At 43.1% G+C, this 20,082-nt stretch overlaps 1 protein-coding gene across 1 annotated transcript in view; it reads right to left on the reverse strand.

The window, feature by feature from the left end:
• Nucleotides 1-20,082, reverse strand: part of LOC141147840 (uncharacterized) — a 151,139-nt gene that overhangs the window by 39,162 nt on the left and 91,895 nt on the right. The window contains exons 8-11 of the mRNA XM_073635005.1: nucleotides 19,438-19,581; nucleotides 11,258-11,272; nucleotides 2,224-3,060; nucleotides 1,988-2,101 (exon numbers count right to left, since the gene is read on the reverse strand). Of these exons, the coding sequence (XP_073491106.1) occupies nucleotides 1,988-2,101; nucleotides 2,224-3,060; nucleotides 11,258-11,272; nucleotides 19,438-19,581 (1,110 nt within the window). The remainder of the gene's footprint in view (nucleotides 1-1,987; nucleotides 2,102-2,223; nucleotides 3,061-11,257; nucleotides 11,273-19,437; nucleotides 19,582-20,082) is intronic.

The raw sequence follows: 20,082 nt of genomic DNA on the forward strand, positions 1-20,082 counted from the left end.
TTATAACTTTCAACAGACACCATAAGCCAAAGTACGTGTGTACTTAGTTCTAGCTATTTTACTGCTCCTCCTCTTTGGTTACAATCAGCCAATAACATTCATCATCATCATTATTTTTATTTATCTTTTCTCCCCTACGTCAAATATTTTCTCCCCTACGTCAAATCTTTTCTCCCCTACGTCGAATCTTTTCTCTCTATGTCGAATCTTTTCTCTCTATGTAGAATAATCTTGGACTAATAGAGTTAAGGTTAGTCACATTCGATCACAGGTTTGATGGACACAGATTGTTATTATCATCATCATGTCGAATCTCCTATCTATATCGAACTGTTGTAGCAACGAAAACGAAAATAAAGCATTTGTTTATGTCGGATCTTTCGTTTTTTGGATTCTGCACTTTCGTTATCCTTTGTTAAAACAATAACGAAAATACCTGAAATTCGGACAAAAATGCATTCAGACGAATACGAATGCACATGTCTAATATGTATAAGCCAAGCATAGGGCCTGGGAGTAGCAGTCCTATGCTTCTTCGTACAGTATGTTTCACCAAGGATGGCGTCTTTAGGAAGAAACTATCCTTGGTTGAACATACTGTATATAGAAGCGAAGGACCGCTACTTCCAGGTCCCGTATGACATCACATTCAGGCTGAGAGCTAAGAGTGAGACTTGGAATGCACGCTGGCTTTTGACAGGCACAGCGGAGCGGAATATACCCACACACGCTGTATACACTGGTGCTGGCCTGAAGCACCTATACAAGTGAGTGTAACTAACTATTGATATTTTTTTGAGTCACAACTTTTATTAAATACTAAACAATAAGGTTGTATAAACCCTGTCTCCCATTTGATCATCATATGAGTGTGCTAGCACCCAAATCGGAGGAAATTTGTGAAATCCAAACTCCAGGTGCTTATAGCCTTGGAGGGCAAAAGTGCAATTTGACTCACCTGTAAAAAAAGGTGTCAAACATCTCTGGTGAGTGTGCATTCACACTATTTAAGCACAAGTGGTTAAGATATGGATTACTAGAAGAGCTTTTTGAAGAATTGTCTTGTTGGGACAATATCACATTGGACTTTATTTTGCACATTATCTTGTTATTTACAGTTGGTGTATGTTTAAAACGTTTTACATGATATAGATACATATTATTTACATATGAAATATGTAATATATATTTTATATGAAATATGTAAGTGCCACACCTTGGACTGTGACTGGAAGCAGATTGGCTTCCGAGGCTAGGGGGGAGATTTAGAATCACATCTAAATCTACCCTTATGCCCCGTACACACGATCTGAATTTCCGTCGGAAAAACCTTCCGCTCAAGCTTGCCTTGCATACACACGGTCACACAAAAGTTCTCTGAACTTTCGTCCGTCAAGAACGCGGTGACGTAAAACACTACGTCGAGACAAGAAAATTAGGTTCAATGCTTCCGAGCATGCGTCGAATTGTTTCCGAGCATGCGTAGGAATTTTGCGCATTGGAATTGCTACAGATGATCAGAATTTCCGTCGGAAAAATAGAGAACCTGCTCTCAATCTTTTGCTGGCAGAAATTCCGCCAGCAAAAGTCCAACAGAGCATACACATGGTTGGAATTTCCGACCAAAAGCTCACATCGCACTTTTGCTTGCTGAATTTCTGATCGTGTGTACGGGGCATTAGAATGCATGGATTAGACAGAGTCCTGATCTGTCATCATATGGAGCTTCTGAAGCCCTGAAGTAAAGAATGCAGCCTGTTTTGGCCCTCTGGATCCTTAAAAGCTGTTTTTACAGCTTACTGTCCCAGTTACATAGGATGAATAATATACCAGAACAATGTAAAAAACTACCACAAGGAAAAATAGCCTCCAGGATTCACTGGGCACATTTTCTAGTAAATCCTTTATAAATAAATTGCTTAGAAAAGTTATGAGATCTCCTTTCATAGTTTCCTTTAAATAGAAATCCTCATGTTTTATAACCTACCTGCTAGATTTCCTTGTTGTATCCCAGATTTGCAGTAACAGCCAGGAACGCCACCCACGGTTCTACATTCCTCATCTGGAGCGCAGTCCACCCCATAGCAACTAAATATGGATTCTAGAAAAAAGGAACACAGAGAATGTTTTATACCTTGAAAGAAAAGACGGCACCTAATAATCATAAATATTGTTTTATAAATGAAGACAACATTCTGAATTATGTTTTGTGTAAATACTTACCTGTGCAGTAGGCAAAGTTGCAACCTGGTATACTCTGTAGCTTATATACATAAAATTGTTCCGAACACAATTTCACAGAGATATTATATGGATATGTACAGCATCCCTCATAATAGTTGGAACAAGCTGTACGATTCACAATGCCGTCACTGACTGTAGGGTGGGAGCCGTTCATCCAAATGGGGATAGTAGTCCCACAGCTGTATTGTGGTATGCAGTGCTCGGGGATTTGCTGGTCGTATTCTCCTTTAAACCGATACCAACCAGACAGACCATAGTCACAATGATACCAGTAATAATAGTAATACCAGTAATTATAATTCAAATTCAATGTATTAGAAGTACTTCGCCAGGGGTCATTAAGTACGGTGTAGCTTGAGCAAGGGTCAATACAGGAATATGATCCAATGTACTTAATGCATTCTGCACCAGAACCACATGGTGTTCCTTGTTGGCATTCATTGATCTCACAGTGTCTTCCATCTCCATAATATCCATTGGGACAAGTACAGGTGTAATATCCATAATTATAATTTGTACATATAGCTGCTGGATCACAGTCATTCAGAGATCTGTCCGCACACTCATCAATATCAACACAGCCAAGTTCTTCTTTAAATTCATATCCAGAGTAACAATTACAGGTGTAAGATCCGATAGTGTTCACACAGGAAATAGCATTATAATTGCAATTGTTGGTGTAGGAGTCCAGACATTCATCTATATCATTACAAGATGTTCCATCTCCAGTAAATCCCATTTTACACGTGCACTCCCCATATCCTCCAAATTCCGAACAAGTGGCATTTGGGTGGCAGTCAGAATCTGAACAATTTCCTAAAAAGAGAAAAAGAGGTGTTTTCTTGGGTAGGTGGATTTCCATAAAATAGAAAGAGGTACTAACGTTTAGACAAACATATTCTAATAGGTTGGGTGCTGCAACTGATTTTTTCAGTTAGATACAAAGAAAGAAGCTGACCCTTCCTTATAAACACTTCATTCTGCCTCTTGCCATTCCATCCGACCTTCCCTCTGGCCCATCTGCCTTGTGAGGTGCTTGAAGGGTTAATGGTGTCTCTATGCTGTATATTTTTCTTTATTTTTCATGGAATTATGTGTGATCCATAGTCACAACATCTTCTTTGTTCAGACATTAGGGATGAGCTTCGAGTTCGAGTCAAACTCATGTTCGACTTGAACATCGGCTGTTCGCCAGTTTGCTGAACAGCGAACAATTTGGGGTGTTCGCGGCAAATTCGAAAGCCGCAAAACACCCTTTAAAAGTCTATGGGAGAAATCAAAAGTGCTAATTTTAAAGGCTTATATGCATGGTATTGTCATAAAAAGTGTTTGGGGACCTGGGTCCTGCCCCAGGGGACATGGATCAATGCAAAAAAAAGTTTTAAAAACGGCCGTTTTTTCGGGAGCAGTGATTTTAATAATGCTTAAAGTGAAAAATATAAAAGTGTAATATTCCTTTAAATTTTGTACCTGGGGGGTGTCTATAGTATGCCTGTAAAGGGGCACATGTTTCCTGTGTTTAGAACAGTCTGACAGCAAAATGACATTTCAAAGGAAAAAAAGTCATTTAAAACTATTAATGAATTGTCGATCCGACAATACACATAAAAGTTCATTGAAAAAGCCGGCATGGGATTTCTGCACAGGGGAACCCTGAACCAAAATTTTTTAAAAAATGGTGTGGGGTCCCCCTAAATTCCATACCAGGCCCTTCAGGTCTGGTATGGATATTAAGGGGAACCCCGCGCCAAAATTAAAAAATAAAAGGCATGGGGGTCCCCCTCAAAATCCATACCAGACCCTTCAGGTCTGGTATGGATTTTAAGGGGAACCCCGAGCCAATTTTTTTATAAAAATGGCATGGGGCCCCCCAAAAATCCATACCAGACCCTTATCCAAGCACGCAACCTGGCAGGCTGCAGGAAAAGAGGGGGGGACGAGAGAGCGGCCCCCCTCCTGAACCCTCAAAGCACCTTGTCCCCATGTTGATGGGGACAAGGGCCTCATCCCCACAACCCTTGCCCGGTGGTTGTGGGGGTCTGCGGGCGGGGGGCTTATCAGAATCTGGAAGCCCCCTTTAACAAGGGGACATCCAAACCCGGGCCCCCCCCCTGTGTGAAATGGTAAGGGGGTACAAAAGTACCCCTACTATTTCACAATTAAAGTGTCAAAAATGTTAAAAATCACAAGAGACAGTTTTTGACAATTCCTTTATTTAAATGCTTCTTCTTTCCATCTTCTTTCTTCTATCTTCTTTCTTCTATCTTCCTTCGGTTTCTTCCTCCATCTTCTTCTTCCTCTGATCCTCTGCTTCTTGCTCCAGTGTTCTCGTCCGGCATCTTCCTCCGCGGCGTCTTCTTCCCTTCTTCGTTCTCGGGCTGCTCCGCATCCATGATGGGAGGCTCCCGCTGTGTGATGCTTCTCGTCTTCTGACGATTCTTAAATAACGGAGGGCAGGGACACCCGGTGACCCCGCCCCCGTCTGACGCACGGGGACTTGACGGGGACATCCCTGAGTCCATATATAAAGTCCCAATATCAAATGCTTGCAGCATCAATTTGTGGCATATGGGGATTTTGCTTCACCAAACTGTGCATAAATAATATCCAAAGTGCAAGTGCTCTCCTCCACCAGTGTGCTCTGGCCGCTCACCTCACATTCTGACCCCTTTTTTACCAGTGGGTCAGAAACGGCAGTTCCCCGTTGGGGGTTAATCAATAGGTCAATCTGGCTTGCTGCTGGCGTATTGATCCTCTGTATCCCCCTCTTCTTCCCTAGTGCCTTACTAACCCTCAAATCTCCCTCAAGCATAACGGGTATAGATGGGAACAAAAATATGGGATCTAATGCTCTCTGCTTAAAATTATTTATTACTCCAGTAAAACAACATTCATAGTACTCACAAGTAAAGCACTTAGGCAGTGTGGGCTACCTGGACATGACAATCTCCATAAAAAATGAGATGGCCGCTGGATGACGTCACCAGCTGAGGCTCCTCCCCATATATGCATTACATCAATGGGCATGACTTCTTCTTGAGGGGTGGAGACCTGATGTCTCACTGCTGTTAATATAGGCTCCTGTCCCAATTGCTAGGCAACACCTCCCCTCCTCTCTGATGCAAATCAGTCCAGCTGAGGAGAGCACTTGCACTTTGGATATTATTTTTATTTTGTTCTTTTTTCTTATGAGCTACAACTTGCCAAGTGCTCTCTGTATCCATGTACAGGAGTGGGGTGAGCGTGGAAAACTAATACTCCTACAGAGGCACCATCCCAGAAAGATATGTAAATATGTGTCCAAAAATTTATAGAGAAAAATGGGACTCATTGTGCCTCAGAGGAGTATAAACAAAATGAGATACAATATATTTATACAAGAGTAATCAAATTTTTATTATTTAAAGAACAAAGTTTAAAATACATTACAATCTTGGTAATTCAATTTGAGTTTAGGGATGTGCTGGTTCCCAACAAATTATACAAGGAATGGCCTACGGGTTTCGCAGATATCCCGCTTTGTCAGGGCCTTGCGGATAGCACAGATGAAAGCGTCATGTGAATTCTACAAATAGAGTCGTAATTAGTACCATACATCATATGATTAGTATGAATACATAATGGTGCAAATAACATACATGTGTTGATCTGTTTGTCTTTACATAGATTCATATCTAGAAATATATACATTGCAACAAATATTAATAAAAAAAAATGTTATATTAAAAAATGTTGCACATATAAACACAATGATTATTTCTATATATACCTATTGGTGTACAGTCATGTTTTGCCTATAGTGAATTTAGTATGGAAAAGCAAGTAGATAAAATTACATATTTTTGTGGCAATCTAATAAAATGCAAAATGCAAAGTCTTAATGACATGCCCCTCAACTCACCGAAAAGGACCGCACATGGAGAACACCGGCTCAGTGGGACTCCTCCCCAACCTGGACGGATGAAAATGGAGGGGCCCCTAAACATGCAGATGGTTGATAGGAGGTAGTGAGTTAAGTGATCAAATGAAAAAAAAAAGGGAAAGATAGCCCCCAGGGCAAGAGAATGTATATTGAAGATTACGCACCAAGTAAATATACTGGGATTAGACCAAACCTAATTGAAAAGTTGAAGCACCATTAAGGACAAAAAATGGTTGTTTCCAAAGATTAGACCGTTGGTTTCAATTATGATGAAAGGTGATGTATATATGAGCTTTAAAACATGTCCCAGAGTGGAAAAAAAGGGCACAGTTTACAGCTGATGATAGTCTAATCCAAACAAACAAAAAAAGGGGATTTTTTAGTCTAAAAGGAAGGGCTGCTAACAGAGAAAAAAAAGGGAGATCAAATACCTGCGATATAGTAACCAAAGTCTCTCCACAATGTTCCTCACATGCTCTCTGTATCCAGTTTAGGAGGGAATGAGCCATCAGGGCTTGAAGGAGGGATTATGTCCCATGAGCGGAGCAGTTTGAGGCCTTCATCAAGGTTTGTGATTACTGTAGATTCACCATCCTGGGTAACGGTTAGTTTAGATGAGTATCCCTATTGGTAGATGATGTCGTGATTTGCAGTGCTTTCGTCACTGGCAGGAGAATTTTGCGTCTTTGCATAGTGTATTGTGAAAGGTCTGCAAACAATTGAAGTGAGGAGTATCTCTCTGGTGGTTGTTTATTGTTGTGGAAGGCTGTCATAAATTGTTCTTGCACATGAAAAAATGTTACCCGCATCAGAACATCTCTAGGTATATTGTCCGGGATGTGGGGGGGGGGCTTGGAAAGGTAGTGGATTCTATCCATGAGCAAGTCCGAGTCAGACAGTGAGGGCAGGAAGGCTTTCATGAGGTCCCAGGCATATTGCTGTAGCTGTGCAGACTGTGGGGCTTCAGGGATCCCCCTGATTTTAATATTATGCCTGTGTGACCTGTCCTCTAGGTCCGCCACCTTAGCCCTGAGCCAGGTCACCTTCTCAGCTTGATTATTGTGGGCATCTACTAGGGAGTTGTAGGAAGAAGCAAATTCCACCATGTTTTCTTCCACGTGATCTATTCTGCCACCCAGTTCACCTATATTATATTTGAAGGAACGCATGCATTCCAACATATCTGCATGTAAAGTATTTCTGAGAGAGACAAGCATGTCCTTAAGTTTGGCATCTGAGATAGGCTGATTAGTGATAGGGAAGTTGTTAATACTCTCTGTGAGTTCCCTAGTGTCCTCAATTGAGTCATGACACATGCTCACCTTATTGTTGCCTGTCTCTGTCATCTGCGGCTTGGACTTCACTGAGCTCCGTGAGAGTGGGGTGGAAGCATCAGGTGGTCACTGGATTGATGTCCCTTGCTAGCCAAGGCTTGACGCTGCTGACACAGAGCTCTTGTAGGAGGCCAGAGATGTCCCGTCGGTGCCATCTTGGAACGTGCTTCGGGGCTTTGGTGGGAACAAATGCTGTAATTTCTTAGGATCAGAGCCTCCTTTCCATTTGCAGGTCGTCCCGGGTGGCGGGCGGCCGGCACTTTGGGTGAACAATGGGGTGTTTATACCCGTTTCTGGGCACCTTGGCAGTCTTGGATTCCTGTAGTTGGAGTGGAGCTGTGTAATCAGCCGTCCATACAGAAGCGTGGTAGACACGCCCCCCCCCCCCGATATTATTTATGCACAGTTTGGTGAAGCAAAATCCTTTGATGCCACAAATTGATGCTGCAAGCATTTGATATTGGGACTTTATATATGGACTATTTATCACTGTGTCACAAAATATGTTTTTGATGGCTGATTATTTTACAAGTAAGACAGCACTGTGTTGGAGTTTATAAATACAACACATGATTACTAATTTCAAGGGTAAGGGCAGATACTGAAGGAATTCAATCGTTGCATGAGGATGCACTTTTTTGGGGGGAAATGGTTTAGTAAGGCACTAATCACATAATGAAAACGTGAGTGAATGTATGTACTCTGAGGGCTACTTATTTTCAAAGGTACACAAAATTTTGTTATTTTGTTTTTGGAGCTTCTAATAGTGAATGCAAAGGGAAGAGGATTATTCTGGAAGGAAGAATTGGTAGTGGATTCATACCAAGTGCAATTGATTATCTGGCGGGTAAGGGTAGATATTTAAGGACTAAGAGTTGTCATAGAGGTGATGCATGTCACTCAATCACACAATTAAAATATGAGCTCATTGACTAGCTTTATGGTATGTCTTTATTGGACATACTATACTATATGTGGTTTTTAAAATATTTTTTGAGTGTCACCAGAGGGTATAGAAGGTAGAGGATTATTCTGCAGAATTGTATTGCACGTGTGGGAGAAAGGAGAATGAGGGACAGGACACATCTTATTTTTCACGCATTTACTTTACTCATGAATGAAGAGGCTCTCATTTTATTTGGTGAAGACCATTGAGAACATGTGAGAACATTTTGATGAACTTTTAAGGACAATTGACATTTTCTAAGCGCTGGTTGTTGAACGTATAAATCATTAGACACTGGAAATAAAACCTTGTACCTAATTCATCTGAAGCTATTGGATTGGTTCAAATTCATTAAACCTTTGAAAAAAATGTTAGTGATAAGAAAAGATAAAAGTGTTATGTTTTAGATCATCTGGAAGCCTTGGGTTACTTGGGTTGGTGCCCACAACATAACAGATGACCCAGAGACAAGTTCTCTGTAGAGATAGAATATGATTTTATATGTATTGTACTGTATAGTTCCTAACTACTGTCTGTATATTTTCCTTTCTTCTATTACAAATGTTTTGTGCAACAATTTGATTGTCATATTTGATAGATAACTTATCATTCCCTTCCTTGATGTCAATGATTTAAAATTGGGATGATGGATTGAATAGTTTTGGGACCCTCGTGGGTTCTATTCCCTATGATTGGAATTGTCACAGTATTCTACTACTATTATCCCAATGGGGCAACTAAATGATGTGTAGGCTTCTTCCATACACCAAGGGACGTCCGTGGGAAACCTCAGGCAATCGGTACAATGGTTGTTTTAAAGATTTAGAGCACCACATCAGAATATTAAGATCCAAAGATAATGTTTTAGTCCTAAAATTGTAATGAACTCAACAGCCAATGTGTTTAGGGACCTCAGCCCATCCTCATCATCAGGGCTTAAGAAGATGGCTTTTGGAGGACTTGAGCTGGAAATGGGATCAGGATAATTGTGTACTAAATGTCTTGATCTCCTTGTTGCATTCCTCAGCTGCTGATGGAGAATTGAGACTTTTAGTACACAATTAGCCTGATCTAATTTCCAGCTTGTGTTCTCCAAAAGACCCTGAAACATTTGTCTATTGAGATCATTACAAGCTTTGGACTAAAACCTTCCATTTGGATTTTAACATTTTGGTATGGCACTCCAAATCTTTGATATAACCATAACAATTTCAAGTTGGCTATGCTGTCTTATACATTGATGTATGATTTGATATCTTAAGCATTACACTTGGACTAATAAACCTGACAGGTTCTTGCTCCTTTGTGCCTTTCAGTTTTGTATGTAATAATTATTTTTTTTTCCACCGATGATTGTTTCTTTTACAAAACCAAATAAAGAATAATTGGAATAAAAAAAATCCCTAGTGTCCTCCATTGAGTCATGACACGTGCTCACCTTATTGTTGCCTGTGTCTGTCACTGTCATCCAATGGACTTCACTGGGCTCCGTGAGAGTGGGGTGGAAGCATCAGGTGATCGCGAGGCTTGGTGCTGCCTTGGGGCAGAATAAACTGAGAATAAACCCAGAATAAACCCAGCCACTGATCACTTCTTAATTGTGTGTCTGTTTTGAGTGAGAATCCGTCTCATCTTCATGCAAAAAAACCCCATAAGGCCCCATTCACACCTGAGCAATTTTCTGCTTGAAGCTTGCAGCTCTAAAACTCTCAAATGCCATTTGTTTCAATGACCACTGTTCACATCTGAGCATTCTGTTGCCTAAAGTAAAATTCCTATCACTCAAAAAAAAGTACATGAGCTTTTTTTTTTTTTTTTTTTTACAGATTACAAGCATTTTTGGCCCTTTAAACTTCAATAGAAACGCCTCACTTGAGCGTTTTTCGAGCGTTTTTTAAGAGCGTTTTCTGCTCAAATAGCAGATCTCCATCTCTGATTTCCTCTCCTTCCCCTAGTGCTTTCTTTTGGCCAAAAAAAACCACCTGAAGCTGTAAAATGCTTGTAATACACTTCTAAAATGCTGTAAAAAAGCTTGTAAAAAGCTGCAAAAAAGCTTTAAATAACACCCCAAAAAATTGCAGTAAATCAATACACTCAGGTGTGAATGGAGCCTTATGCCTTGTACACACGAGCGGATTTTCGGTCAGAAAAATCTTGGATGTTTTTTCCGACGGAATTCCGCTCAAGCTTGGCTTGCATACACACGGTCACACAAAAGTTTGCTGAACTTTCAACCATCAAGAATGCGGTGACGTACAACACTACGACGAGCCGAGAACATGAAGTTCAATGCTTCCGAGCATGTGTCGAATTGTTTCCGAGCATGCGTAGGAATTTTGCGCCTTGGAATTGCTACAGACGATCGGAATTTCCGATCTGAACTTTTTCCGACCAAAAAATTGAGAACATGCTCTCAATCTTTGGCTGGCTGGAATTCGGCCAGCAAAAGTCCGATGGAGCATACACACGGTCACATTTTCCGACCAAAAGCTCTCATCGGTCTTTTGCTGGCTGAATTTCTGATCATGTGTACGCGACATTAGGACTTATATTTATCATTCATTTGCTTAAAAAAATGAACCTTAATACATTTCTACTTCAGGGTGCACAAGAAAAATCCAAACCTGAAAAAGTATCAGTTGTAGAGAACAAACATAGGTAACAGCAGACGTTTTGCTCTGCATATCTCTGGGGCGGTGACCATGCTGAATAGCATCTATAAACAGATGAGCTCTACACATAACATAAAGATAACAGAAATGGAATATTTACATATAAAGAAATCACAAATCTATTATATGCTGAGCTTACCTGATGAGTTCAACCCTACAAAAAAAAATAAGTATATTAGATTGTGTTCCTTGGCATGCATCTTTTGTAAATAGCAAATCATCATTCCAGATAACATTTAGTGACAAGTATAATTATAAAGTTCTCATTTACACTCCGCCAACAATGCATTGCTCACATTCCACTCTACACGATGCTGTGCTATATGCAGTTAGCATTGCATTCATACAGGATTGAGGTCTGTGCTTTATAAACATATATTCAGTGATTAGTATATTCAGCCCATAAAGGAATTAATTTCAAAGGTTTTTACACAGTGCAGCCCCGATCCTCCGATCCTATTATTATTATACAGGATTTATATAGCCCCAACAGTTTGTGCAGCGCTTAACAAAATGAAGGCAGACAGTACATTTACATTACAATTTGGTACAAGAGGATTCAGAGGGCCCTGCTCATTAAGAGCTTACAATCTAAGAGGGAGGGTCAAGTGATACAAAAGGTAATAGCTGTGGGGGATGATCTGACGGAGAAAGTAAAACACTGTAATAGTTAGAAGCAGGGTAGGCTTCTTTAAAGGGGTTGTAAACCATTGGGGTTTTTCACCTTAACACACTCTATACAGTAAGGTGAAAAACCCTCTGTAGTGCAGCTGCCCCCCAGAGCCCCCCCTTTTACATACCTGAACCCAATCGTTCCATCGACGGGGACGAGCACAGCAGCTCGAGCCGCTGTCTCGGGTCCTCATTGGATAGATTGATAGCAGCGCAGCCATTGGCTCCCGCTGATGCCAATCAAATCCAGTGACATAGGAGCTGGGGGGCGGGGCTGAGTCCTGCGGTCTGTGTCAATGGATGCAGCAACAGGACTCGGGAGCACGCCTGCACGTGTGCCCCCAGATGGATGAGTCTTGCAGCAGCATTCATGATGGACTGAAGGGGAGATAGTCTATGTAAAGGTAACCCAATGAGGAGGGAGTTGCAGTAGTCAAGGCAAGAGATAACCAGGGAGTGAATTAGAAGCTTGGTGGTGTCATTGGTTAAAAAGGGGCATATTCTAGAGATGTTGCGGAGGCTAAGGCGGCATAATTTGGACAGGAATTGGATGTGGGCCTGATAGGACAGTTTAGAGTCTAAGGTTACCCCTAGCACCCTGGCATGTGGGGAGGAATTGTGATATTGATCTTGACAGAAGTCAGGGGAGGGGGCACGTGGGGGAGGAAATTTTAAGAGCTTTGTTTTAGATAGATTCAGTTTGAGGAAGTGGTGTGACATTCAGGGTCCCCTGTTGGCACTCCTGGCTCCTCCCCCATTCTTAGTACCCCATAGCAACCTGCTTGAATCTTTTTATCCAGTGAGGAGAGAGAGAGAGTCAAAAGATTTGCTTCTTTTTCAAGCTTCGGTAACTATTGAGGGGGCTGGGGGGAGCTTCATACAGTAGTTTTAATAATACCACAGGCAGGCAGCTGCAGTATTTTCAGTCAGTGTACTGTATCCTATGCACAGTGTGCAACTAAAGCTAACTGCAGACAATTGCTGGTGCTCTCTTCCTAATAATACCACAGGCAGGCAGTTGACTCATCTAGCTGCAGTATATTAGTGTACTGTATAATGGGCACAGTGTGCAGCTAAAGCTCACTGCAGACAATTCCTGTTGTTTTCTTCCTAATAATACTACAGGCAGGGAGGCGATTCAGCTAGCTGCAGTATAATCAGTATATATACACATCCCAGCTTTGTTCAGCGCTCACTGCAGGCCATTCCTTGTGTACCTATTCCAATACATCAAAGACAGTATGTCTGGAAGGCCAACAAGGAGAGGCAGACAGTCACAGGCCAATAAAAGAGGGCAAGCAGGCTCTGTGTCTAGAGGCAACAGTGCTGGTCGTGGACATGGTGCATCCATGGGGCACGCTTGTCCTTTTTCTCGGCAGCTGGCCATGTGGATGACCAAGCCGTCCTCATCCTCCTCATCCTTTGTCACCCAGGCTACCTTGGCTGCCAATGCAGGTGCCAAAGCAGCCAATTCCTTGGACTCGAGGTCATCATCAGTTACTCCTTCCCTAACCCCACCGGAGGAGTCTCCGAACTGTTCGACCACAGTGTCGGGTACATACTGCAGGAGGATGCGCAGCATTTTGAAGGCTCTGATGATAGTACCCAGCTTGATGAAGGCAGTAACGTGAGCCCAGAGAGAGGGATTGCCCAAGAAGGACAACAAACTGGCAGTCATGTTCCCCCAGCTGCAGTATACTTCCAGGTTTGCTCCAGTGACGAGAAGGGAGGGGATGATGAGCTCACTGACTCTATGTAGGTGCCTGATAGGAGAGAGGAGGAGGAGGCACATCTGCAATGAGGCAGGATGCCCTCCAGGGGCCAGCTTAAGGGCAGCCAACTGACTGCATCACACCGCAGAGCTCCGCAAGTGCAGGGCGCTGGTGACTCTGCACGTTATTCCAAAAGTTCTTTGGTGCGGGCCTTTTATGAGACGTGTGCAGCAGATAGCACTGTTGCTATTTGCAACATATGTCTGAAGCGTATTAAGAGTGGACTAGACAGCAAGCGCTTGGGCACCACAAGCTTAATCAGACATATGTCGAGCTTCCATGCAGCCCGTTGGCAACACTACCTAATAGACCCACACCAAAGAAAAAGGCGGACCTCTCCTTCTTCCTCCTCATCAGCTGGGATCTCTAACCCCACTATACCTTCAGTCCTCTCAGAAACCTGCACTGAGAGGAATGAAGGTGTAGAATTAGGTGTGCCACTGCCAAGTACTTGCGGGAAATCTGCTATCGGTACACCAACGTCCGATTCTAGCAGGCAGATTTCCCTACCCCAATTGCTCCACCGGCAAAAGAAGTTCACTCCCAGCCATCCACATGCCCAGCGGTTGAATGCTAGCTTGGCTAAATTGCTAGCACTTCAACTGCTGCCTTTTCAGTTGATAGACTCTGCAACCCGTGAGTTTGTGGAATATGCAGTACCTCAGTGGCAGGTTCCCAAACACCACTTTTTTTCATGGAAGATGATTCCTGCTCTCTACCGGCATGTGGAAGGCAATGTCCATGCCTCGCTGGACAGGGCGGTCAGCGGTAAGGTGCATATTACCACTGACTCATGGTCCAGCAGGCATGGACAAGGATGTTACCTATCTTTCACCACGCACTGGGTGACTGCTGTCAGCTGGGAAGGATGTAGGACAGGGTGCAGTAGTTGTTACGCCACCACGCCTCCAAAATTCTACTAGTGGTGATTCTGCCACACCTCTCTCCTCCACCCCCTCCTCTTCTTCTCCCTCCATGGCCTCTTTCTGTGCTGATTTGTCCTCAGAACCAGCGGTGCTCCATAGGCGTTCAAGGGGCTATGCAAGCATGCAGGCAAAAAGATGCCATGCGGTGCTTGAGCTGGTGTGTTCGGGGTCACGAGCCACACTGGGGCAGAGATTCTGTCAGCTCTGCAGGGGCAGGCTCAGAGGTGGTTGATGCCATGCCAGCTTAAGCCAGGAATGGTGGTTTGCGACAATGGCACCAACCTCCTCTCCGCCCTTCGAGAGGGACAACTGACCCATGTGCATTGTTTGTCCCACGTCCCTAACTTGGTGGTGACACGGTTGATGGGCAGGTACCCGAGCTTACAGGATGTCCTGAGGCAAGCCAGGAAAGTCTGTGTGCATTTCCACAGGTCATATAATGCCAGTGCTCAGCTGGCTGACCTCCAAAAGGAATTTAACCTGCCCAAGAACCGCCTAATCTGTGACATGTCCATCAGGTGGAACTCAACGTTGACCATGCTGCAGCAGCTGCACACACAGCAGAGGGCCATCAATAATAGAATGGTGAGCAGTGACAGTGCATGCATCAGTGACACTGTCCCTCTTGTCCACCTGTTGGAGCACACGCTGCATGGAATAATGGACAAGGCACTTGAGGCAGAACAGAGGCAGGAAGAGGAGGACTTCCTTACCTCTCAAGGCCCTTTATCCAGACAGTGTTCCTGCGTGCCCTCCGATCGCACAGAAAGAGGGAGGAGGAGGAGGATTGTGTCAGCGTGAAGGTGGAGCCTAGCACTCAGCATCAGCAGCAGTCTTCAAGGGATCATTTACAGTCCGAAGAAACCCATGGACTTGTACATGGCTGGGAGGAGGTGGCTGTGGATCATGTCATCCTTAGTGACCCAGAGGACTCCAGACCGAATGCCTCAGCAAACCTATGCTGCATGGCCTCCCTGATCCTACAAAGCCTTTGGAAGGATCCTCGTATTTGTGGTATCAAGGAGAGGGATCATTACTGGCTGGCAACCCTCCTTGATCCACGTTACAAGGGTAAGGTTGCGGACCTTATCTTGCCATCGCAGAGAGAGCAGAGGATGAAACATCTTCGGGAGGCCTTGCAGAAAGGTTTGTGCAACATGTTTCCAGAGCCTGCGAGGTTACAATATCCTGGTCCTCCTGGACAACGTGTTGCTGAGCCTTCGGTCGGTCACAGAAGGAGCGGTGGAAAAGGTGGCCGTCTGACCGATGCGTTCAGACATTTTTTTATTTAAGGTATGATCGCTTCCAGCAACCATCACCAGCATCTGATTCTCATGGTGCAGGAATACCTAGGGGCAAGATCAAACTTGGACACCTTTTCCACCGAAAATCCTCTGGGTTACTGGGTCTTGAGGATGGATCACTGGCCAGAGCTTGCACAGTATGCAATTGAGCTACTGGCCTGTCCTGCATCCAGCGTTCTTTCGGAACGCACATTCAGTGCTGCTGGAGGCTTTGTAACCAATCACAGGGTGCGCCTGTCCACCGAATCGGTCGATCGGCTGACCTTCATAAAAATGAATCAGTCTTGGATCATCAGCTATCAAGCACCTGATGCTGATGTAACCGAATATTTTTTTTTTAATGTGAGATCCCTTCAAGACTGCCTATGCTGATGCTGAGTGACTATCGTGTTATGCTGAGTGACTATCCTCTTCCTCCTCAATGTTCATGCTGATAGCTTGTAAGAACATTTTTGGTTCTGGGCACCGACACCAGTGGCTAAGGCCCAATTTTTCTGCCCCTGTTTAACAGGGGCGCATAATTACAATTTTTGATGCAATACTTTGAAGGAGGGCTCATTCCTGTACTCCAACTAGAGTATCTGTGAGGGGTTGCAGTGTTTTGGCACCAGCACCAGTGCCTAAGGCCCAATTTTTCTGCCCCTGTTTGTATAATTACAATTTTTGATGCAATACTTTGCAGCAGGGCTCATTCCTGCGCTCCAACTAGAGTATCTGTGAGGAGTTGCAGTGTTGTGGCACCAGCACCAGTGCCTAATGCCCAATTTTTCTGACCCTGTTCAACAGGGGCATGTAATTACTATTCTTGATCTAATATTTCACAGCAGAGCCCGTTTCTGCGCCCACCAAGAGTAACTGTGAGGGCTTACAGTGTTCTGGTACCACCAACATCTAAGACCCAAATTTCTGCTGAGTATATAGGGCAGGCCCCTACTTTCAAACATCCAACTTACAAACGACTCCTACTTGCAAACGGAAGAAGACAACAGGAAGTGAGAGGAAATCTACCCATAGGAAGGGAAATTCTCCCCTGTAAGAGTTCCTTGTTTCATTAAAAAACACAAATTTTCAAAATCCAATTGTCACTGGGACAGAAAGTGAGGTGAAATCTTCTGAACAGGTGCACAGACAGCAAAAAAAATGTTGAGGGGTGATAACCCTTCCCTATGTTTTCCAATAAGCTTAGAGAGAGTTTTTTTGGCTGGAGCTACACGTAAAAAATGTACCAGTTCAAAATTACAAACAGATTCTACCTACAGTTCCTGTCTTGTTTGCACCGCCTGTATACTGCTGTTCAGAGTATATAGGGCCTGAACATATTTGGGTGCGGGGTTCCCCTTAATATCCATACAAGACCCAAAGGGGCTTGTAATGGGCTGGGGGGGGGTTTCTCAATGATTTTCATCCATATTGCCAGGACCAGACATGACATTAAAGCCGCAAGCAGTTTTAAATGACTTTTTTTCCTTTAAAAATGACATTTGGTGCAGGGACTGTTCTAAACACGGGAAACACGCGCCACTTTACAGGCATACTATAGACACCCCCAGGCACGATATTTAAAGGAATATTTTACTTCTATTTTTTCACTTTAAGCATCATTAAAATCACTGCTCCCGAAAAAACAGCCATTTTTAAAACTTTTTTGCATTGATACATGTACCCTGGAGCAGGACCCGGGTCCCCAAACACTTTTTAGAACAATCATTTGCATATTAGCCTTTAAAATTCGCACTTTTGATTTCCTACGTTCGAGTCCCATAGACTTTAACGGGGTTTGAAAGTTTGCGTGAACTTTCAGTCCGTTCGCATGTTCTGATGTGAACCGAACCGGGGGGGTGTTCGGCTCATCCCTAGTGACAACCTTGTGAAGACTTACAGAAAACGTTTGACCTCTGTCATTGCCAAGAAAGGATATATAACAAAGCATTGTGATGAACTTTTGATATTGACAAAATACTTATTTTCCACCATAATTTGCAAATAAATTCTTTCAAAAATCAGACAATGTGATTGTGTGGATTTGTTTCCACATTTTGTCTCTCATAGTTGAGGTATACCTATGATGACAATTACAGGCCTCTCTCATCTTTTTAAGTGGGAGAACTTGCACAATTGGTGGCTGACTAAATACTTTTTTGCCCCACTGTATTACTAGGTGAGTGGTCCTGGCAGGTGGCAGGAGTCTTGGAATGGATAGATAACAACAATCACTTTCCAAAGCTCAACCTCCGCAACATCTCTAAACTACGTCCTTTTCTAACCAATGAAACCACAAAGCTCCTGATTCACTCCCTGGTTATCTCTTGCCTTGACTCCTGCAACTCACTCCTCATTGGCTTACCTTTAAATAGACTATCCCCCCTTCAGTCCATCATGAATGCTGCTGCCAGACTCATCCACATTACAAACCGCTCAGTGTCTGCTACCCCTCTCTGCCAATCCCTCCATTGGCTGCCACTCGCCCAACGAATTAAATTCAAAATACTAACAATAAGTTACAAAGCCATCCACAACTCTGCCCCCAGCTACATCACTAGCCTAGTCTCAAAATACCAACCTAATCACCCTCTTCGTTCCTCCCAAGACCTCCTGCTCTCTAGCTCACTCGTCACCAACTCCCATATCCGCCTCTAGGACTTCTCCTGAGCCTCGCCCATCCTCTGGAATTCCCTACCCCTATCTGTCAGAAGGTCTCCAAATGTATCCACTTTTAGGCGGTTCCTGAAAACTTTCCTCTTCAGAGAAGCCTATCCTGCTTCCATCTAACAACTGCACTATTTTCTCCATTAGCTCATCCCCCACAGCTATTACCCTTTTGTATAACTCAACCCTCCCTCCTAGATTGTAAGCTCTATTGAGCAGGGGCCTCTTCCTCCTGTATTAAATTGTATTGTAATTGTACTGTCTGCCCTAATGTTGTAAAGCGCTGCGTAAACTATCGGCGCTATAGAAATCCTGTATAAAAATAATAATAATAACAGTAGTAGGGATAGATGCATATATAGTGTGAGGCATTAATTCCAAAAACTGTACCGGATAACAATTGGCAAGCCAATGGACTACAACAATACACACTGACTGCCAATAGTTAAAGGTGCAGAGATGCTTATGCCTTTAAGAGGATCGATTTGAATTAAAAAAAAAAAACAACTTTTTCTTTTTGTACAACAGTTTAAAAAAGGAATATTAACATTGACCTGTGCTGCCCTCACTGTAACCAGTTGCTGTAAATTGCTGATCTCCTATCTTCTAATGAATGCTACCACAACAATCTCTCCATAAACAACCTTCTCCCTAAACCACAATGGGGAGGAGAGGTGAACTCTTTTGGGGTCTCCCTTGCAAGTTTGTATCCCTCCTCATACCAGGGGGAATACCATATTTTGCAGCATCACTAGATGGGTTTAATGGAGGTCATATGGATCCCATAAGACGTTTGTGAATCCAAACTGCCAAAAAAAAAAAACCCCACCAAATTCCGGATTCATATTTGTCCTGAATTTAACATATCCATGAAATCTGGTCTGAATTTCAACATTTTTCCAAATAGCAGGAATGATTCTATTAGACAAGTCATAGGAGAGGACCTCAGAGAGGAGTCAGAATTATTCATATACAGTACAGTGAGATGATAGAACTTACCAGTAAATCCCAATATCTGAACAGAAAGTGATGTACTCCCCTGAGCATTCAGAATCCAGGATCCCGCAGCCGGACTTTTTACCAAATGTGAACTTAGAACAGCATAATTATAGTATGGATTTTTTTTAAATTTAAATGTGCTTCCTAAAACAATAAAGGAGAAATAGGTAGATACAATTTAAATACATGTATACATTAAGGTTGAATATGTGTTATTGATTTTCAGATAAAACAAAAAGGGGGTACAGAATAAAGAAAAGGGGGTAGTGGTAAACAAATACCACGATGTATACCAAACATTGCAAACAGTTGTATAAGTACAGGAAGTTCCCGAGTTACGAACATGTTAACCCCTTGCCGACTGGCTCAGGACGATATACGTCGGCAGAAGGGCACATACAGGCAGATTAAAGTACCTGTATGTTGCCCTTTAAGAAGCGGTTTGCGGGTGTGCCGCGACCTCCGTGAGTGTGATCGCAGCTCCCGCAGACTCAATGTCCGCAGGGATACCCGCGATCGTCTCATGGAGAGGAAGAACGGGGAAATGCTGATGTAAACAAGAAGTAACCCCTTCACTGTCAGTCACATTTACACAGTAATCAATGCATTTTTAATTGCACTGATCGCTGTATAAATGTGAACAGT

This window comes from Aquarana catesbeiana, linkage group LG06, assembly GCF_042186555.1.
Source record: "Aquarana catesbeiana isolate 2022-GZ linkage group LG06, ASM4218655v1, whole genome shotgun sequence".
NCBI classification, from domain to species: domain Eukaryota; kingdom Metazoa; phylum Chordata; class Amphibia; order Anura; family Ranidae; genus Aquarana; species Aquarana catesbeiana.